This window comes from Bubalus kerabau, chromosome 19 (assembly GCF_029407905.1).
Source record: "Bubalus kerabau isolate K-KA32 ecotype Philippines breed swamp buffalo chromosome 19, PCC_UOA_SB_1v2, whole genome shotgun sequence".
Lineage (NCBI taxonomy): Eukaryota > Metazoa > Chordata > Mammalia > Artiodactyla > Bovidae > Bubalus > Bubalus kerabau.
This window is the reverse complement of record NC_073642.1, coordinates 35,780,455-35,802,592: the sequence shown is the minus strand read 5'-3', so window position 1 is coordinate 35,802,592 and position 22,138 is coordinate 35,780,455. Positions and strand designations below refer to the sequence as shown.

The 22,138-nt window shown below is 44.5% G+C and overlaps 1 protein-coding gene and 1 long non-coding RNA gene across 37 annotated transcripts in view; one reads left to right on the top strand and one right to left on the bottom strand.

Annotated features, from left to right (window-relative positions):
* The first annotated feature begins 12,088 nt into the window (after positions 1 to 12,088).
* The window catches only part of STXBP6 (syntaxin binding protein 6), a 266,713-nt gene continuing 256,663 nt past the window's right edge, over positions 12,089 to 22,138 (top strand). For 11 of the 36 annotated variants that reach the window (XM_055556304.1, XM_055556295.1, XM_055556310.1 and 8 more), the window contains exon 1: positions 12,090 to 12,442. Coding sequence is in view for 8 of the 36 variants with exons in the window: in XM_055556290.1 (XP_055412265.1) it covers positions 14,841 to 14,880 (40 nt within the window). In the remaining 28 variants the exon portion in view is untranslated. Of the gene's footprint in view, positions 12,443 to 13,257; positions 13,414 to 14,705; positions 14,881 to 21,107; positions 21,232 to 22,138 lie in introns of those variants that run through there. The other 25 variants (XM_055556320.1, XM_055556303.1, XM_055556315.1 and 22 more) reach the window with 15 other exon arrangements.
* On the bottom strand, positions 13,148 to 14,607 carry LOC129634248 (uncharacterized). Its single transcript, XR_008705490.1, has 2 exons — positions 14,236 to 14,607; positions 13,148 to 13,391 (listed from the first exon to the last, which is right to left on the bottom strand). It is a non-coding gene; the product is annotated as an uncharacterized LOC129634248 (long non-coding RNA).

Sequence of the window (22,138 nt, the reverse complement as noted above, 5' to 3'; positions counted from 1 at the left end):
TCTTTCTAAAGAAAGGTGCTAGAATTTGAAAGGGACTTCCCTGGTGGCCCAGTGGTTCAGACTCCTCCTTCCAATCCAGGGGGTTAGGGTTTGATCCCTGGTCAGGGAGCTAAGATTTCCACATGCCTTGAAGCCAATAAACTAGAACATAAAACAGGAGCAATATTGTTACAAATTCAGTAAATACTTTAAAAATGGTCAAAAAAATACATCAAAAAATTTTAAAAAGATATTAGATTCTGAAAAATATTTTTTAAATACCTTTTTTTTTTTTAAAGAAAAAAAGAGTGTATTGACTTTCAAATGGAAACAGACATGGAACAGGAAGCAGGTGAAGAGGTAATCCTTTCAGAGCCTACAGCACACTTTCTTAAAGCTGGGAGTCAAGGCCCTAGCAGATAAAATTGTAGTTCTATTCCAGAAAGAGGCCTGCTTTGGGCCAGTTCTGGATGGTGAGTGCGGTGATGGGTTGGCTCACACTAGTTAGTTGTGTCTGATTCTGTGACGCCATGGACTGTAGCCTGCCAGGCTCCTCTGTCCATGGGATTCTCCAGGCAAGAATACTGGAGTGGGTTGTCATTTCCTTCTCCAGCGATGGGGTGGATTTGAACCTAATCTGGTCCAGTTAACTCTTGGAAACTGTGACAGTTCTGTGCCCAGTGTACTGGGGCTCTTTTGGACTGGACATGATGGGATTCCTGGGTTTCTATTTCAAACAGGCTCAGTCCACCCCTGGGGCTGAACTAAGTTTTTCAGAAATACTTACTTCACTAATGGAGTTCTTTCTTCTTTATTCCCTCCTTCCATCCCTCCCTTCTTTGCTTCCTTCCTTCCTTTCAACTAATAAATAGCTCCCCCTGCACCACCAACCCAGGGCCCACTGTGCTAGACACTCTAGAAGATAAAAAGAAGGTTCTGGCAAATCTCAAGCCTCAAGCAGGATGGATTAGACTCATGCAAACATACTTGCACAGTGTAAACACACCCCAATAAGAGCCAAAAGGAAGATCCAGGTAAGTGAGCGGAGATGCCTCTAGCTGACACGATCAGTAAAGATTTCCATACAGCAGGCACTTCAGACAGCTCAAGGAAAAACAGGGTAGGATATAGATACACAGAGATGAGGCCTGCAGATTGGAGTGAGAAAGGGCATCCAGGGCAAAGGAAATAGATTTCACCATTAAAGTGTCTTTTCTTTTCTCCTTGTCTTTCTTGGCTGTGTGTTCTGGGGCAGTGCTCCTTAAACTTTAATGTACAGATGAATCACCTGGCAATCTTGTAAAATGCAGATTCTGATTCACCTGGTCTGGTAGACAGAAATCTGTATCTCTAACAAGCTTCCAAGTAATACTGAAGCTGTGGGTCTGAAATAGGCACTTTCACTGGCAAAGTCCTAAGCTGCGCGTTGGCAAGGTGAGGCTGTGTCATTGGGGAATTATAGGGTCACCCATGGCTGGGCAGGTCCACATGGCCTGAGAGCCTCTGGGACACTGCATTACGTGCTTCTTTCACTGTTAGTCTTTGGCAGGGCTTAGGGGCCATAACAAACAGAAGGGAAAGAGCTGCTGGATGTGACAGAGATGACCTGTCCTCAGTTTGTGAACAGATTGCATCATTCTATCCTGTAAACGAGCAGCACAGAGACCGGGGAGAGATGGCAGCTCTGTGTGTGTAAGCAGAAGAACGAATTCTTTGTTCGCTCAAAGCCTAGCCGCTTTTCTGGATCTTGGAGGAGAAAGTAATTTTAAAACAAAAATAGGTCCTTCAAAAGCATTGATTAGGATGCTTCAGTCTATCAAACTCTGAATTTAATGCAACAAACCAGGTCTGAGTTAAGGTGGAGGGGTAACTGAAGGTGATTGTTAATTGCCTTAGTAGATTTTTATTTTTCAGCTGGATACTGTTCTTCAGGAAGGATTTTTAATTCAAGTAAGTTAAGAGAGAAGAGGAGTTACACCTGAATATTTGTGATTGAAATTCAGAACTAGTCACTGTCTAAACGTATATATGTCTTAGTAAATCCTGAGTTCTAATTTAATAAGTCAAATGTTGAAATCTTTAAACTATTAATTCCCCTTCCCACCCCAGCCTTAGGCCTTTTCTGTGGAAATAGTAATAGGTGAAAACACGAGGACACTTGGGCGGGAGAAGGTGGAAATTTTATAAAAAGCTCCTTCTGTATACGTAAAATTGTTTTTGTGAAAATAGGAATGCTATATTGCAGCTGTAGAGATAAAATATGCTTGCTATAGCACAGAGGCTTCTTAGAAACAGCTTGGATTGGAAATCCAAAACATACTATAGGTTTCCCTCTCCCATTTTTCTGGAAGTTACCAAGATAGTGGTCATGGGTGGAAAGTAATATTTATTCAGTACTTCCTATGGGCAGGTACTATGCTAAATATTACGTGTGTGTTTCTTTTTAATTCTCCAATTAAAACCATGTGCATTTTTTGGAGATAAGAAATCTAGTATTTAGACTTTGCCCAAGGCTATAAACAAGCAGAGTTGAAGCACGAGTTCAAACATAATCTATCTAAAATAAAATTCATGTCCTTTCTCCCACAGTATGCAATTATTTAAAACCAGAGCAATGAAGTCCAGGATATAACCGTCTTTTTGCGAGACTAAAACTTCTTTAGTTTTCTTTTTTTTCAAGGAACTGCTTCTTGTTTTATTCTATGTCTTATCTATATGTTGGTATATGAAAGTTGAAGCAGCTTAGAGGATAAAGTAATATCATTAAAGAAGCAAAAAGGAGCTTTGAGGAAAATGGAAGGCAAATAAAGATGAGAGCAAGACTGAGAATGGCTGTTTGTCATGCCTCTAAGTCATGTTCTCCTGCAATGAATGGCAGGTGACTCAGTTCCACCATGTTTCATGTCAATAGTTAATATTTACCCTGTCCTCAAAAGTACAGGAGAGAAAGAAACCAGAGGGTTTGTAAATTAGGAACAAAAGGTTATCTTAGAGCAAGTCGGTCAAAAAAGAAGATGAACTCCAGTTATAAACTGGGTAGAAATCTTAAAAAGTAAAATCACAGAACAAGACTAATTGTGAAGAAAATAGACTAGGATCCCAGGCATAAGCTCCAATGATAGGTGTATAAGTGTTAGTCGCTCAGTTGTGTCCAACTCTATGCAACCCCATAGACTGTAGCCCACCAGGCTCCTCTGTTCATGGGATTCTCCAGGCAAGAATACTAGAGTCGGTAGCCATTCCCTTCACCAGAGGATTGTCACAACCCAGGTCTTCTGCATTGCAGGTGGATTCTTTACCATCTGAGCCACCAGGGAAGCCCTGCAGGCCTTCTGAACCCCACCATATCCATGCCACTAGAAATGAGACATTTCATTTCCAATCTACAAATGATACCCACAAGCAAGAGCCACAGATCTATCCTAGCCTGGGGACGCTCACTACTACTGCCAGGGGAATCACTATGGAAAGTGAAATGAGACCCCACATTTCAAAAGAATCCATAGTTTTGAAGACAGTGGATGGGAATAAATGACAAACTATAGAATGATAGGGGAAGGAACTGAAAGTTCTTCAATATATTGTTTCCACCCCTCTCAACTAGGATAGTTTCTCTTATCACTCCTCATACTGTGGAATTTTATGATGGAAATGTCCCTCCGAGACCACAAAATATTCCTAAAATTGCACATATCTTTGGAAAAGTTGATAGTCTTCCACAGATAAATGTGATTTAGTTTACTCAAGTTATTTTATTTAGTTCTAATTTTTGTTATACTAAAGGAGAAGGTAATGGCACCCCACTCCAGTACTCTTGCCTGGAAAATCCCATGGACGGAGGAGCCTGGTAGGCTGCAGTCCTTGGGGTCGCTAAGAGTTGGACACGACTGAGCGACTTCACTTTCACTTTTCACTTTTATGCATTGGAGAAGGAAATTGCAACCCACTCCAGTGTTCTTGCCTGGAGAATCCCAGGGACGGGGGAGCTTCCTGGGCTGCCATCTATGGGGTCGCACAGAGTCGGACATGACTGAACCGACTTAGCAGCAACAGCAGCAAAGGAATGCTGGCATTCTGCAATTCATGGGGTTGCAAAGAGTCAGACACGACTGAGCGACTGAATGGAACTGAAAGGAATGCCGATTTTTAAGACTAGAAAAGCAACAGCCACTCTGGGTGAGAGGTTTCAGGAGAATACTGGGGGGAAAGGCACAAAAGCAGAAAGGAGCTAAAGATTATTTTTACCTATTTTAAGACCAAGACTGGTGCTATACTCACTGAGACAGGAAAAGAAATGTCCTCCTTTTTGACCCTTCTCTACAGAGTGCACCCAACTCTGGTACCATTATGAACAACAAATATTATTAATAAATAGGCTTCTCTGAGCTGGTTTGGTGACACAGCTCTTCTCGGAAAATGAATGGCGTGCCTCGCAACTTAAAGAAAGACTCTTTCAGGTCTAAAAACAATGTATAATTTTTGGTTGATTGAACCATATGAAATTGCCAATATTCAAGTGACTGTGACTAACAAAAATAGTGGTTTCGCATGGATCAGCCTAAAGGTTGATAAATTGAGGCTTCCTGAATTTCTCACCTGAAGTCACATCCTTGGAATGAAGAATTTGGAAAGCTATTAACCCTGCTGTATAGGATATATTTTTTTAATACTGATTTTACCAGACTTGAAGATACACTGTGATTGATGATGCTGTACCATAAGTGATGGTGTTAAAAATAGTGATGTTATGATGCACAGTTCCCTAGGTCGAGCTCTTTGTTCATGGCAATTCATTCCATTTGTTATTTAGACAGTATCTCCTTCTACAGCAATGGCAATCTAGGACACCTAAACATGTTGGTGCTTTAGGCTGTGGTTGACAGTGGGCACAGTTCAGGAGAACCCTACCCAAACTCAGTTTTTCTTGTACCACTCAATGCTCAGGTCACCATGTGATCTGGTATCCTCATGGCCATGAGTTGACTTGTGCCATAAGACAAAACCACTTTCATGGTTTCCTTTTCTATTCCAGAACATAAGTCATTTAAAAGTCTGCAATTTGGCATCTTCAGTGCTATAGTTTTAGGGTCAGACTTTAAGGGAAAAAGCCAAGTATGCTTGTCTTCATGCTCATTGGGTATTTCTGTAATTATATGTAAGAAACCGGTAACAATAATAGTTTTTGGGGAGGGAAACTTACTTTTTCTCTCTAGTGAGTTTTTTTTTGCCTTGAGCTTCTTTTTTATTATTATGTATTAATTACTACTAATAATAAAATAATTAAAAAACAAATACAATTAATTTAAAATTTAAGTAGACAAAGCATTTTACTTTGTAAAAGCACAAAGCCACTCCCTTTATAAATGTTTACATCCTGTTCTTCTTGCTCTCCTGTACAACCTTATCATTGTTGTGATTTTTAAAAATAATTCTTAGGAACTGTGAGAAGCAAAACAGAGATACCAGAGATTTTGATAATGGAAATGGCTATTTATTCTGCAAATATTTGCAATTACCTGTTATGTGCTAGGTCCTGGGCCAGGTACTTCCTCCTTTCCATAACTTCTTATATAAACACCTAAGTTTTTTTTTTTTTTTTTCTTCTTTGCAAGGTCTGCATGCTTAAAATGCTTCCCATAGATAAGCAGTGGTCTGTTCTTCAGGAATGCAGCAACCAATGAGTTCACCTGCAGGAGGAATCTCCCAGGGCAATGGGGGAAGTCCTAAGTGTCTGGCTGAGGCAGAGACTACACAGATGACATCTGCTTCTGTGTGTGGGGGGGGTGGGGGGGTGGGAAAGCCATTTTCAGTTAGATCTGCAATATTGAGAAAACAAAAGATAAAAAGGAAGATTTAAAAAAGGAAGGTGGTAGACGGGAAGTGGCAATAGAAACTAGTATTTTTTTTTTCCCTTCCAGTTTTCAGTACAGTTCAGTCACTCAGTCGTGTCCAACTCTTCATGACCCCATGGACTATAGCATGCCAGGCTTCCCTGTCCATCACTAACTCCCAGAGCTCACTCAAACTCATGTCCATCGAGTCAGTGATGCCATCCAACCCTCTCATCCTCTATTGTCCCCTTCTCCTCCCGCCTTCAATCTTGCCAGGCATCAGGGTCTTTTCCAATGACTCAGTTCTTCCCATCAGGTGGCCAAAGTATTGGAGTTTCGGCTTCAGCATCAGTCCTTCCAATGAATATTCAGGACTGATTTCCTTTAGGATGGACTGGTTGGATCTGCCTGCAGTCCAGGGGATTCTCAAGAGTCTTCTCCAACACCACAGTTCAAAAGCATTAATTCTCCGGCACTAAGATTTCTTTATAGTCCAACTCTCACATCCATACATGACTACTGGGAAAACCATAGCTTTGACTAGATGGACCTTGCCAGCAAAGTAATGTCTCTGCTTTTTAATATGCTGTCTAGGTTGGTCATAGCTTTCCTTCCAAGGAGCAAGTGTCTTTTAATTTCAAGGCTGCAGTCACCATCTGCAATGATTTTGGAGCCCCCCAAAATAAAGTCTCTCACTGTTTCCATTATTTCCCCATCTACTTGCCATGAAGTGATGGGACCAGACGCCATGATCTTAGTTTTCTGAATATTGACTTTTAAGGCAACTTTTTCACTCTCCTCTTTCACTTTCATCAAGAGGCTCTTTAGTTCTTCACTTTCTGCCATAAGGGTGGTGTCATCTGCATATCTGAGGTTATATCTCCCAGCAATATTGATTCCAGCTTGTGCCTCATCCAGCCCAGCATTTCTCATGATGTACTCTGCATATAAGTTAAATAAGCAGGGTGAAAATATACAGCCTTGACATACTCCTTTCCTGATTTGGAAGCAGTCTGTTGTTCCACGTCCAGTTCTAACTGTTGCTTCTTGACCTGCATACAGATTTTTCAGGAGGCATGTCAGGTGGTCAGGTATTCCCATCTTTTGAAGAATTTTCCACAATTTGTTGTGATCTACACGGTCAAAGGCTTTGGCACAGTCAATGAAGCAGATGTTTTTTTGAAATTCTCTTGCTTTTTCGATGATCCAGCAGATGTTGGCAATTTGATCTCTGGTTCCACTGCCTTTTCTAAAGCCAGCTTGAACATCTGGAAGTTCATGGTTCATGTACTGTTGAAGCCTGGCCTGGAGGATTTTGAGCATTACTTTGCTAGGGTGTGAGATGAGTGCAATTGTGCAGTAGTCTGAACATTCTTTGGCATTGCCTTTCTTTGGGATTGGAATGAATCCAATGAAAACTGATCTTTTCCAGTCTTGGGGCCACTGCTGAGTTTTCCAAATTTGCTGGCATATTGAGTACAGCACTTTCACAGCATCATCTTTTAGGATTTGAAATAGCTCAACTGGAATTTCATCACCTCCTCTAGCTTTGTTCGTAGTGATCCTTTCTAAGGCCCACTTGACTTCATATTCCAGGATGTCTGGCTCTAGGTGAGTGATCACACATTCATGGTTATCTGGGTCATGAAGATCTTTTTTGTATAGTTCTTCTGTGTATTCTTGCCACCTCTTCTTAATATCTTCTGCTTCTGTTAGGTCCATACCATTTCTGTCATCTATTGGTCCCATCTTTGCATGAAATGTTCCTGTGGCAACTCTAATTTTCTTGAAGAGATCTCTAGTCTTTCCCATTCTATTGTTTTCCTCTATTTCTTTGCACTGATCACTAAGGAAGGCTTTCTTATCTCTCCTTGCTATCCTCTGGAACTCTGCATTCAAATGGGTATATCTTTCCTTTTCCCCTTTGCCTTTCAGTTCAACTCAGTCACTCAGTTGTGTCTAATTCTTTGTGACCCCATGAATCGCAGCACGCCAGTCTTCCCTGTCCATCACCAACTCCCGGAGTTCACACAAACGCATGTGCATCGTGTCAGTGATGCCATCCAGCCATTTCATCCTCTGTCGTCCCCTTCTCCTCCTGCCCCCAATCCCTCCCAGCATCAGAGTCTTTTCCAATGAGTCAGCTCTTCACATGAGATGGCCAAAGTATTGGAGTTTCAGCCTCAGCATCAGTCCTTCCAATGAACACCCAGGACTGATCTCCTTTAGGATGGACTGGTTGGATCTCCTTGCAGTCCAAGGGACTCTCAAGAGTCTTCTCCAACACCACAGTTCAAAAGCATCAATTCTTCGGTGCTCAGCTTTCTTTATTGTCCAACTCTCACATTGATACATGACTACTGGAAAAACCATAGCCTTGACTAGATGGACCTTTGTTGACAAAGTAATGTCTCTGCTTTTTAATATGCTGTCTAGGTTGCTCATAGCTTGCCTTCCAAGGAGTAAGCATCTTTTAATTTCATGGCTACAATCACCATCTGTAGTGATTTTGGAGCCCCCCAAAAGAAAGTCAGCCACTGTTCCCACTGTTTCCCCATCTATTTACCATGAAGTGATGGGACCACATGCCATGATCTTAGTTTTCTGAATGTTGAGCTTTAAGCCAACTTTTTCACTCTCCTCTTTCACTTTCATCAAGAGCCTCCTTAGTTCTTCTTCACTTTCTGCCATAAGGGTGGTGTCATCTGCATATCTGAGGTTATTGATATTTCTCCTGGCAGTCTTGATTCCAGCTTGTGCTTCCTCCAGCCCAGCATTTCTCATGATGTATTCTGCATATAAGTTAAATAAGCAGGGTGACAATATACAGACTTGACATACTCTTTTTCCCATTTGGAACCAGTCTGTTGTTCCATGTCCAGTTCTACCTGTTGCTTCCTGACCTGCATATAGGTTTCTCAAGAGGCAGGTCAGGTGGTCTGGTATTCCCATCTCTTTCAGAATTTTCCACAGTTTGTTGTGATCCACACAGTCAAAGGCTTTAGCATAGTCAATAAAGCAGAAATAGATATTGTTCTGGAACCCTCTTGCTTTTTCGATGATCCAGCAGATGTTGGCAATTTGATCTCTGGTTCCTCTGACTTTTCTAAAACCAGCTTGAACATCTGGAAGTTCATGGTTCACATATTGCTGAAGCCTGGCTTGGAGAATTTTGAGTATTACTTTACTAGCATGTGAGATGAGTGCAATTGTGCGGTAGTTTGAGCATTCTTGGGCATTACCTTTCTTTGGGATTGGAATGAAAACTGACCTTTTCCAGTCCTGTGGCCACTGCTGAGTTTTCTTTGCATTTACCTTCTCCTATTTTCTCAGCTATTTGTAAGGCCTCATCAGACAATCATTTTGCCTTTTTGCATTTTTTTTTCTTGGGGATGATCTTGATCACTGCTTCCTGTACAGTGTCACGAACCTTCATCCATAGTTCTTCAGGTACTCTGTCTATTAGATTTAATCCCTTGAATCTATTTCTCACTTCCACTGTATAATCGTAAGGGATTTGATTTAGGTCATACCTGAATGGTCCAGTGGTTTTTCCCTACTTTCTTTAAGTCTGAATTTGGCAACAAGGCATTCACAATCATGTTCCAGTTTTCCTGAGATGGAACTGACATACAGCACTGTATGCATTTAAGGTGTACAGTATAATGATTTGACTTACATACATCATAAAAGTATTATCACAGTAAGTTTAGTGAACATCCCTCATCTTGTGTACATAAAAAATTCCTTGTGATAAAATCTCTTAGGATTTGCTCACTTACCTTTCATATATAACATGTAGCAGTGTCGATTATATTTATCATGATTTACATTATATACTCAGTACAGATTTATCTCATAATTGGAAATTTGTACTTTTGCCTACCTTCATCCATTCCCCTGCCCCCTACCCCTAGCCTCTGGTGATGACAAATCTGATCTCTTTTCTTTGAGTTTGTTTTTAAAGTATAATTGATCTATACTGCTGTGTTGGTTCCTGTTGCATGACATAGTCATTCGTTATTTCTATACATTTCAAAATGATCACCATGGTGAGCCTGGTTACCATCTGTCATCATAGTAGGATTTTACATCGTTAAGGACTATATTCCATACTTTACATTTTATACCTGTAACTCACTTATTTTGCAACTAGAGGTCTGTACCTCTTAATCTCCCTCATGTATTTCTTTCTGTTCAGGGACATTTTAATTCACAAAATCATTGAATTACCCAAAAGCAGATTCTGAAGACCTGTAAATGGAATTCTAAACACACAGAGAGCTTGCTAAATCAAAGATGTTTACTACCTATGACTATTTTTTTAAAGCTATAGAATTTCCTTGTTTAAATTTAGATTTCATATAGATGATGTGTAGATAAGAACAATGCCTTATATTTGCTTAAATTTTCAGTTTCAAAGCCCTTAGACGTATACTGGTGCTATAAATCCTCACATAAACGCTAGGAGAATTGTTTTTCTTTTCACAGACCAGGAATTTGCAGCTTAGAAGTGGAGCCATTTGCCCATGGAAACCTGGTAGAAAATGGCTGAGGCTTAGACCCAGGAGCCCTACTTGTTGGCACTAAGCTAGCCCTACCAAAAGCCTCTCCAGAAATAAGCAGAAACATGTGAATTTATTAGGGAAATCCCTTTTATTTAAAAAGAAAAAAAAAAGCCACAACACTGAATATGCCCTGCACTGTGCTTAGTCACTCAGTTGTATCCGACTCTTTGCCACCCCATGGACTGTGGCCCAGCAGGCTACTCTGTCCATGGGGATTCCCCAGACAAGAATACTGGAGTGGTTTGCCATGCCCTCCTCCAGCGGATCTTCCCCACCCAGGAACTGAACCCAGGTCTTCTGCATTGTAGGCACATTCTTTACCAACTGAGCCAGCAGGGAAGCCCGAATATGCCCTAGGTATCCCCATTTCTCCTATTCTCCTCTTCCAAACCACCTTCCTAGGTCTGCAGCCCAGCCCATCCTCCCAAAGTTTAGTTTGGGTTATGTCACTTTCTTCCCCCAGCATCTGTTAGCACCACACAGCCTACAGAATGAATTCAGGTTCCACAGATTGGCAACCAATTCCTCTGCCTCAGCTCCCATCCACTTCAACCCTCTTTCCCATTCAGTATGGTGTTTCTTGTTCCTTATATTCTAATCAAGCAGACCAGGATACTACCACCTGACACCCCAGCAGGGCCTGACTTAGGGTGAGGAGGGCTACAAAATTTCACCAGACATCAAAGAACTCAGTCATCAAGATAAACGTTTCAGTGCAGTATTTCTAAACATGAATGCAAAAATTGAAAAATATAAAAATTTAAAATAAAACCGGGTCATGTTACTGGTTTTTCCTCTTTTCTCCCCCAGACTCCAAAATGCTTCAGCAGAGTACTGTTTCAGACCCAAAGTGACTTTCCACTTGCGTACTTTAAGATGCTTCCCAAGAGTTCGTTCTCACACCCCTTTCCACATCAGTATCTTCCTTCTCTTCTTGAATGCCTCAGCATTTATCTACAGCGCCCTTCTGCCTGGAAAACCTATTTCCTTGAGTAACTGGTTGTACTTTGCCGGGAATCTGAATCATCTGGGTTCCTCGGTGCCTTCCCAAACCACAGTGGGCACTCAGCTGCTCTTTGCTTAACACAGAAATCACAATCCTCAAATTGGCTGGCTGTGGGGCTGAGCAGAGAAGGAACTCAGATATGTTTTGTTTGGTCCAGAGTGTTTTTTAAAAACTGAATTAGTTATCAAGATCGAAAAATCAGGATATTTTACATTAAAAAAAAAAAAACAAAAAAACTCTGTCATTTCTTGAAAATACCCAGAAACTCTAGTCTTGCAGCATACCCGAGGGAATTTGGAGCCCAGTGGCTCTGCCTTGAGAGTTCTCTCCAGTTCAATCGCTGCCTCCTGCCTGTTTCACTCCCTGACACTGCCTGCCAGGCCCTAGCTTGAGTTTGACACCCAGACCTGAAGGAACTAGTACACTGGATAAAACCCATCTGCCGGGTTCACCTGTTCTTTCCAGGAGAATAAATTTCCTCACCGTCCTTTCTAGGCTTGCAGAGGAGCTCACGGAAGCAGCTCACCTTTCTAACCCACAAACTTCCCACAACCCGTGAAACTTGCAAGGCCCTCCAAACACCATTTCTGCCCCGCCCTTTGCGCCCGGGTCCCCTCCCTGCACCAGCCCCTCCCTCCCTCCCCCACCCTCGGCGCTCGGGAGCTCGGGGCGGGTCCCCGGCCCCCAGCTCAGCCTTCTGCCCCAGGGCCGGGGCGCTGGAGCTCGCCCACGGCCGCACTGGGCATGCTCAGAGGCGGCCGCGGGGGCAGCCTCGCTTCGCAGGCGCTCGCACTCAGCGGCGGGCGGGCTCGCGGCTGCAGCTGGAGCTCCAGCGCCCGGAGTTGGAGTTGCCGGGAGTTTCCCCCCCAACCCCTCCCTCCTCGCGCGCGGCAGTAGGAGCCGGCGCGGGAGGCGCGAGCGGCGGCCAGCCAGCACCAGAGCAGGCAGAGCTCGTCCGGAGCCCGGAGCCCCGTACGGGGCAGTTCCCGGGGAGGAGCCTCGCGGGCTGGGACGCGTGCGGCGCACTGGCACTGCCTGGGCACAAACCGCGCTGCAAGGTAGGGCCGGGGCTTGGGGAGCCTGGCAGAGGCCAGGCCGGGGCTGGGGGGATGCGGCTGCAGCAGCCGTGGCTTTTGGAGCGCCCGGCGCGCTGTCTGATGCGTGTGGCCAGGTTAGGGACCCCGCTGCGGGGCGGCGGGAGTAGGCAGGCGCCCAGGGAGATGCTTTCAAGTTGGCGGGCGGCGGGAGAGGGGGCTGCGTGCTGGGGTGCAGCTGCTTTGTGCGCGCCTAGCGGGACTCGGGTCCCTGGTTCCCCCCTCCCCCCCGCCCCTCAGCACCGCCAAACCTGGGACCCGGTGTGCGGGCAGGGCTGGGCAAGCCGCAGAGCGGAGCAGTTTGCTTCGAGAAAGTTGAGGAGAGAGCCCTTCTTTCCTCACTGTCCCCGAGGTAGCATGATCCCGGGGGTGCCGCCCCGAAGCCCCCAGTGTGGAGGAGCTGAGTGGGGTCGCTGCGCTCCTGGGCTAAGTTCCTCCACCCCCGACTGAAACCCACGAATCACCCAGATCTTCGCTTTCCTGGCTAGCTTCTTATAGTAAAATCATTCCTGCCAAAACTGAGGTAGGCTGTTCGGGAGGGCATGGCTCTCTGCCTCCAAGACCCTTAGCGGGGCGACGCCCCCTCCTCAACCTTAGACGTGGCCAAGGGCGCTGGGTTCCCAGTGAGCGCTTATGGTGCGCACTGAATGGAGCCTCACACACATGGCGGGGAACGTGGCTTAAGGGGATGGCCCGATTTTTCCTCTAGCCTTTTCTTAGCTTTTGAACACTCCACTAACCCCACCCGGTTCATCTTCGCTGAGGACCGGACCTGGAGGGGAGGGCCAGGTGGAGAGCGTGGGCTGACATGCTATCCTTAGGAGAGGATGCTTCGGTTGTATTTGGCTTGGGCTCCAGCCCCAAGGACTTTATAAGGAACCCACCCCTCTTTCAGTGATTCTTCCTCAGGGACCTGGTGGGAAGAAATAAGTGTGGTGAGTCCCCAAGAATATCCGTTTCATCCTATCGTCTCCTAAAATTGCGTTCCAGGCGACCCCAGGACCCTGAACTGGCCGTGCTATAGATTAGAACAATGTGGAGGATGCTGACCGTTTCTCCTAGCTCCACTCTTTTCACTTCTTGTTTTGAGTTTTGGGGTTTTGCCTGCACACGAGTCAGAGCTGCTCTGTCATAACCTGGGGGGTGGAGGAGCTTCAGCCTGGCAGCCAGCGGCTGTTCGCCTCCAAGGCTGCTAGTGGGAATTGGTCCAGAAATGATTATGCAGGCTAGAAATATGCCTCTTTTTTTCCTCTCTCTTTTGGCTGAACACCTTGGCTGTTGGGTTTGTGTGTTAAGTTCTTAAAGGAGAACCCACACACTGTTCAAGTCCCATGTTTTAGGGGTTCACCATTTCTGCTACAGGCTCTTCTCTTCGCTTTTTTCCTGATGTGGGGGGTGGAGGAATCTGCTTTGGGGCAGATTGCCAAATGTGGAAATCACCTGGTGTTGGTATACGGGTTCTACAAATAGATCTGAGGTCAGATTTTAGGTTTCCAGCCTGATTACTGTGCAGACTGACAAAGTCACTGCAAACTTCAGTTTTCTCTTCTGTCAAATGGGGATAATAGTGGCCTTCACTCCTTTCATTGCAGGTTGTTGTGAGACTTGGGAATAATGGGCATAAAAAGTGCTAAGAAAACTTGAAAGCACCGTTTATGTCTTCCTGTGACTGGTCTCTTTACCTAGTGTTTTTGAATTAACTAATCTTTTTAATTAGGACAAGCCCCCGCAGCCTTCTCCCCTCACCCACTCCTCACCAAAAGGTTTGGTTTCTCAGGTCTTTGGAATCACTCTTTATCTTCTTTTTTTCCCTCTCTTGCCTTAAATCCATCTCCCTTTTGAAGTGTCGACGCGCCAGTTCTCATATTTATCGGAAGGAAGCAGCATGGTGTAGATTAGGAGATGGGGGTGGTGGGGCTGCCTTATCAGTGTTCAGAGTCCTGGGCCCCAGAACTGGCATGTAAACCAGGCCCCAGTTTGAGAACCGAGGTTGATTCTGAAGGAGTCAGCAGACCCTGGGCTGGAGCTCTGACTTGGTCTCTTAACAGTGACCTTGAACTAAGGACTCAACCCCTGATCAGTGGCATCAGTCTCTGAGATGGAGGTCCAGTGCTGATCAGAGGCAAAAACAGGTGAGATTGCCTCTCACTCAGTTAATAAGGGTTTAATCAGGTTCCTGACCCCTCCTCCCAGGTGTGTTGCATCTTCCGTCATCCTAGGGCACCGGTTCTCAAACAGGAGCACCCGAGTCCCCTGGAGGGCTTGTTAAGCCACTGCTCCTGGGCTGCATTGCCGGAGCCTCTCTGGGTCTAGGGTGAGGGGAAGGGTGCATCTCAAGAGTTTGCACTCTAACTAGTTCCAGATGATGCCAGTGCTTCTGTTCCACTGGCCATGCAAGAGAGGTGAGGTTTGTTCTGAAATGCCATTATTTGAATATGTCATCTGTAGAGACAGGGTTTCTTTGGGGCGTTTTGGGAACTTGCCTCGAGCATTTTCTATTTCAGATACCTGTGCCACTTCCCATTGTCCAGTTTTAGGTAAATTTGATTGCTCTTCAAATGAATGATTTTTACATAAAAACACCCCTTCTTTTCATACTGTAAAATACTTAGCCTCTGGTTTCCAGGCCACTCTTGGATAGACTCATGTTAGTGACCTTGATATTGATAAATCCAGCAAATACCCGATTTCCTTTCTTTGGGGATCTCAGACATTTGTGGTGAGGAGGCTGCAAGAAGTTCTGGCAGCTTGAACCTGAAGATTAGAGAACAGGTGAATCACTTAGGAGCAAGATTAAAAATAATTTTCTCTGTGGTGTCTTCTCTGAAGGGACAGCTTACCCAGGCCTTGGGGGCAGGTGACAGATGTCCTGTGGTGGTCAGATCTGGTGAAGGCCTCCACTTCTTCTGGAAGATGATGGTGCTGGTAGTAACTGAGGGAGACTACCCTTCACTGTCCGAGATTGGGGATGCCAGCTTTAAGGAGCAACGGTGCAATATCAGCATTGCGCTGTGTGATTGAGCTGGTAATCCAGCACTATTTGGGCACACCCCAATGCTAAACTCATCTCCTTGTTCCCCATGCTATGGTCCTGGGCTGACATTTTGCCATGACTTATGGCCTAGGTTGTGGCTTTGAATTTTAGCTGCTTTGTGTCAGAGAGGCTTTGGGAATCTGCTGGAATCAGGGAGAGTCCTGAGATGACATTCAAGGGCAGGAATAAGGTTTGTGTAACACCCAAATGAACTGTGTGTCTAAGGGGGGTCAGCACTTGAACCAGTTCTTACGTTGCGGTGCCAAATGGAGCCCCAGCTGACCCTCCGGCTTTATCTCAGCTTTCCATTTGTGCTTTGTTTTAGTTTTAACATGATTAGCACTAGAGAAACCTATCAGTAAATCAGAAACCTATTCAAAAACTCAAGTGTACCACTTAGTGCTTTAACAGATAAAACTGCAAGGCCCATGCCTGTCTTCCTGACCATAATCAGCACTCAATAAAGACACAGTCTTTAGCCTGTAATTCTTTAGATCTGCTAATTGCTAATATAAATTGTTTCTTCTACTTCACACGAGTAGGGAAGATTTCTATTTTCCAAATTCTCTTCCGTAACGTGATGTTTATATTTTGGGTGTTACCCCTACTTTTTGCTGGGAGGATTTCTTTTCAGTGTGGCGGAAGCTTCTTATCACTGTGGCTCACTTCTCTCAGCACATGACCACTTGATATCTTTGCACCCTAGTCCAAGTCTGCTGTGAGACCATCATTTTGATCCTTGATTTCTTTTTGATCTCCAGGGCTGTTGTCACTGGGTCCTAGAGAGCCTGTGGTCTGTTCCTGGAAGGCTCTTCTCAACCATCCTGAAGGATGCTTTTAAACTGACACTCAAGATTGTTCCACACTAGCTCATTTCTAAGATCCATTTTTTTTTTCCTTTTCATGTTTCATCATTTTCCAATTTCAAAACTCCAGATGGGTCTGAAAAATTATAAAACACATTCAATGTATGGTTTCTTTCTTCTCTTCCTGTAAGCTGGCATGTTAATAATGACATCCAGTGAATGGCATCTCAAGACAATTTTGGTTCCTGACCTAGGTAGAAAATGTGATTTCTGCTGTCCAGCTGATGAAATTGAGCAGCCATTGAATTAGTTCCACAATTCCCAGAGTATTTGGCCGAAAAGACTGTTGGGTGGTGTTAAGAGGTGGGTTTTTGTAAAGGGCGAATCAATTTTGGTGGTTTTTCCCTCTGCAGAGGTTCTCAACATGTGTATCATTGTATCAAAGACTCTGAAAAGTACTACACTAAACCATATCACCAAGAAGGCAATGGCAACCCACTCCAGCACTCTTGCCTGGAAAATCCCATGGATGGAGGAGCCTGATAGGCTGCAGTTCATGGGGTCACGAAGAGTCGGACACGACTGAGTGACTTCACTTTCACTTTTCACTTTCATGCATTGGAGAAGGAAATGGCAACCCACTCCAGTGTTCTTGCCTGGAGAATCCCAGGGATGGAGGAGCCTGGTGGGCTGCCATCTATGGGGTCGCACAGAGTCGGACACAACAGAAGCGACTTAGCAGCAGCAGCAAACCATATCAACATCAGAGAACTTGGTTCTATTCATCCAATGAGACTTTTCCCAGAGCATTTTTGAGATTATGTGTGTATCCAGGACTCCTTTACTGCATCAGCACATCCCAGCAGTTCTAAAGCATTGTTTAACACCACCTGTGGGTGGGTGATTTCACCTGGTCTATCCCTAAAATATCGGGGCATCAATAAATTATGGATATTAATTGGTGCATGAACTCTACAGATGATTCCTGTTTATTTCAGAGTAGAGAGAAGCTATTTTAGCTGTGGTGGCTGAAGAAGCTTCTGTGGAGGGGCTCAACTGTGAAATTGCTGGCACTGAAGGGTAGCACTTTTATGAAGAGGAGAGGTAGCATTTTAGGTTGGTGATGTCAGGAAGTAGGGGGGTGAAATTGTACTTGTGCCTACATGTAAATAGTTTTCAGAGCACATAAGAACTCTTAAGGGCTGTGCCTAGCCCAGAGTGAGACCGCCGGAACCTGTGGCGGAGGTCAAAGAATCTGTCAAGTTCTTTCTTGATTCTGTAAGTTCACTGAGGTAGCAGATGAGTTCTTGTGACCACAGGCGAGCTTGTTGTGGGTAAAGCAGAAGGGTCTAGCACTCATGTTGAAAGCTAGTGGGGGTTCATAGGACAGAAAGGGAGAGAGAAAGTGTTCCTGGGCTTTCTGAGAATGGTGGTTCAAGATGCAGAGGGAGTAATTCAAATATAAATCCAACTGAAGAGGGAATCTTGACTGGAGCTTCAAAAATAAGCAAGAAGAAAGAGCTCTTACAACTCAGTAAGAAGGCAAATGTTGTTTATTCACTATGTCTGACTCTCTTGCAACTCCATGGACTATAGCCCACTAGGTTCCTTTGTCTGTGGGATTTCCCATGCAAGGATACTGGAGTGGGTTGCCATTTCCTCTTCCAGGGGATCTTCCTGACCCAGGGATTGAACGTGCATCTCCTGCATTGGCATGCAGATTCTTTACCAGTGAGCTACCAAAGAAGCTGGAAAGGCAAATAACCCAATTTAGAAAGGGGCAAAGGATTTAAATATTCTTTTTTTTTCCCCTCAGGTATGATATACAAATGGCCAATAAGGAGAGGAAAAGATGCTCAACGTTATTAGTCATTGGGGGAATACAAATTGAAACCTCAGAAAGGTACCACTTCACACCCATCAGGATGGCTATGATCAAAAAGATGTATAATAACAAGTATTGGTTAAGGATATGGAGAAATCAGAACCCTCCCACATTACATTGTTGATGGGAATGGAAAATAGCGCAACTGCTTTGGAAAACAAGCAGCTCCTCAAAATGTTAAACATCAGGGTATCTCATGGCCAATTCTCCTCCTTGGTATATTCCCAAGAGAACAGAAAACATGTTCATGCAGACATTTGTACACAAATGTTCATGATAGCAATATTCATAATAGCCCCAAAGTGGAAACAAACCAGATGTCCACCAACTGATAAATGAATAAACAAAATCCAAATGATGGAATACTATTCATCTATAAACAGACTGAAATTTGATTTATGTTCAACACAGATGAACCTTGAAGGCATGCTATATGAAAAAAGCCAGACACAAAAGGCCGCATATTGTTTGATGTCATTATTAAATGTCCAGAAGAGGCAAATCCAAAGTGATAAAAAGTTACCTTAGTGGCTGCCAGGGGCTGGGAGTGGCTGTTGATGGGCATGGAATTTCTTTTGGGAGTGATGAAAATATTCTGGGATGATTGGACAACTTTGAATATGTTAAAACTACTGAATTGTATTCTTTAAAAGGGTAAATTTTGCAGTGGGTAAATATCTCAAGAAAAAAAAAAAAAAGCAAGAATGCCACTGTGGGTAAAGTAAAAGGAGAATAATAAGAAAAAGGTGGTGAGAGAGATGCAGGAATAGGCTATCAGTTTCGGGCCAGGTTTTCTGCTCTTGGAAAAAATAAGAGGTACCTAGATAACTCCTTTCCGGAGAAGGCAATGGCACCCCACTCCAGTACTCTTGCCTGGAAAATCCCATGGACGGAGGAGCCTGGTAGGCTGCAGTCCATGGGGTGGCTAAGAGTTGGACACGACTGAGCGACTTCACTTTCACTTTTCACTTTCATGCACTGGAGAAGGAAATGGCAACCCACTCCAGTGTTCTTGCCTGGAGAATCCCAGGGACGGGGGAGCCTGGTGGGCTGCCATCTATGGGGTCGCACAGAGTCGGACACAACTGAAGCGACTTAGCAGCAGCAGATAACTCCTTTCTCTTTGTTTGTCTTTGAATCTTCTGGGATTTTTCTGTTATTCTTTCATCCTAGAGTCCTTCCTCTGAATTAAAAGGTTGCATTCCAAGTTGTTCCTGAGTCAGTGGGATGGTTTTCATGGCTAATTCCCTGTGATCTTTAGATAGGAGCATGTTTGTGGCGACAAAGAAGACTAAGTCCATGTTTAGGCTTTTTTGTCGAGATCCACTGGAAAACAATGGACAGGTCCAACCGGGCAGCTTATGTTTATCTTCTCTCTTAAGATTGGACTGTGATAGATGTTTTAGCATCATCTTCTAAGTGGTTGTGGAACTGTGTCAAGACTACCCTTTAAAAAAGAAATCTATGTATTAAACAGGGTTCATGTGGTACTTAGCACTGTAACTAAAAAGGGGGTCCAGTTGCTTGCTGCTCAAAAGCCAGTAAAGAGGCAAGGTTGGTAGAAAGGAAAGTTTGCCTCATGTTCGATGCTGGCAACCTGGAGTGGGGTGAGGCAGTAGCGGGGAGGGAGACCAGCTGCCTAAACCAGTGGGCTAGAGCTTTTATAGGCTGAGGGAGGGGGCTACATGCAGGAACCGCACAGTCAGCTCTGACAGTCGTCTTGAAATTGTCATCCGTGGTCTGACCAGCATCATCTTGATTGTTTAAAGTACAGTTAATCTTTAGTTTGGAGAAGGAAATGGCAACCCACTCCAGTGTTCTTGCCTGGAGAATCCCAGGGACCACATAGCCTGGTGGGCTGCTGTCTATGGGGTCGCACAGAGTCGGACACAACTGAAGCGACTCAGCAGCAGCAATCTTTAGTTACAGGGGGGTCTGTTTACATTTCTTGAGGCCAGTTCTTGGAATTGTGGCCGTTCATGTATGGATGTGAGAGCTGGAGAAAGAATTGATGCTTCTGAACTGTGGTGTTGGAGAAGACTCTTGAGAGTCCCTTGGAGTGCAAGGAGATCCAACTGGTCCATCCTAAAGGAAATCAGTCCTGAATGTTCATTGGAAGGACTGATGTTGAAGCTGAAACTCCAATATTTTGGCCACCTGATGTGAAGAGCTGATTCATTTAAAAAGACCCTGATGCTGGGAAAGATTGAAGGCGGGAGGAGAAGGGGATGACAGAGGATGAAATGGTTGGATGGCATCACCGACTCAATGGATATGAGTTTGGGTAAACTCCGGGAGTTGGTGATGGACAGGCAGGCCCGGCGTGCTAAGGTTCATGGAGTCTTAAAGAGTTGGACATGACTGAGCAACTGAACTGAACTGATGTCATGGCTACAGTCTGATCATCATGTACTTAAGTTCTTCCACCTGGTGGGGGTTTCAGTATCTATATGACAGCCCCCAGGATATGGCTCAGAATATTGTCTATAGCCATTGAGAAGGAACTAAAGGTCCTTGCCTAGCTTAATGACTATTATTATTTGGTCTCCTCTGATTGTTTTCCTTTGTTTCTGTGTGTTCTCATTGCTCTGATTAAGCTTATTTTTTGGCTAAAGTTTTTCCACAGGCAGAGGACAAGGGGGACAAGAACCATAGGGTCCTGCTCCATTTCAGCACTACACAAGCGCCAGTGTATTTGGGTCCAAGAGTTGTAATGCAGTGGAACATTGTCGCCTCTGATAGAGACTGTTTCTCACCTCTTTAACCTAGTGTGGTGTAGCTTACCTGCACTTCTCCAGCTCATAGACAAGGAGCACCTGGGGATCTTGTTAAGATTCTGATTCTGATTCGGTAGAGGTTGGGGTCAGGGATTCTGCACTTAAAAAAAAACTCCCACTGATGCAGATGCTGCTGGTCCATGGACCACTGTGAGTTGAAGCTGATACAGCATGAGGATGGCATCGGAGTGGGACAGAGCTGAACGTGAAATATGGCTCCACCATTAATTTGCTGTGGGAACTTGGGCAAGGTAATTAACATCTGAGCCACAGCTTTCTTACCTGTAAGATCAGAGCGAGACCTAGCTCGTAGAAAAGTAACTGACATGCAGCTAGAATGTTAAATGTTCGTTGCCTTCTCCTTCCCATAAGGGCTAAGGTACCCATGATTGGGACTAAGGAAAAATTATATGCAAGAAAGCCAAGGGCTTCCAAGATCAGCACACCAAGGAACCTTAGCAGCAACTGAGCGGCCCAGGGTGCCCAAAGAGGTTTTGGATTTGTGTGGGTGAGGGCAGGGTGGCAAAGAGAGGCTGTAGGGGAATGAGGTATGAATCTAGTCCTCAGAACAACATTAAATTGCTTATTAAGTTTATCAGATTCCCGTGGTTTTAGTAAAGTCAGTGTGTTGGTCTCAGTTGAGTCTGGCTAACTTTCAGTCAAGGTGTTGGGTCTTGACTCTGCATTTATAGAATTGGTATTTTGGTTTTTTTTTGACCAGAAGGGCACTCCTGAGCGGCTCAGGGGTGCTCAGTTTCATTGGTGCGGTTGTCTCGGCCCGTCCTTCCCTCGTCTCACTCACTGATGTTCATTGTTCATGTAGAAGGGAGGAAATGAGGGAACCTAAAGTGCACACCCCTGTTTAGGTTCATTCACAGTAGGAGCGAACATTTCAGGGATCAGGTTGAAAATATTTGTTCTGTTGTTGGCTTTAGAAATTCTGGGCATTTCATTAGTTTATCTTCTGTGAATCTCTTAAACTCTGGGAAGGTTCAGTTGAATTAGGTGAATGGGGAACAACCGAAGAGGAAGAATTGAGAACTAAGTCCTGGCCCCAGTTGTAATTCTCCCATCCGGAGCCTGCATCACTGCCCTCCCCGAGCCTCAGTTTCCCCTGCTGATCTTTAGAACCAATCCTTCCTGGCCAGCCTGCCTCAT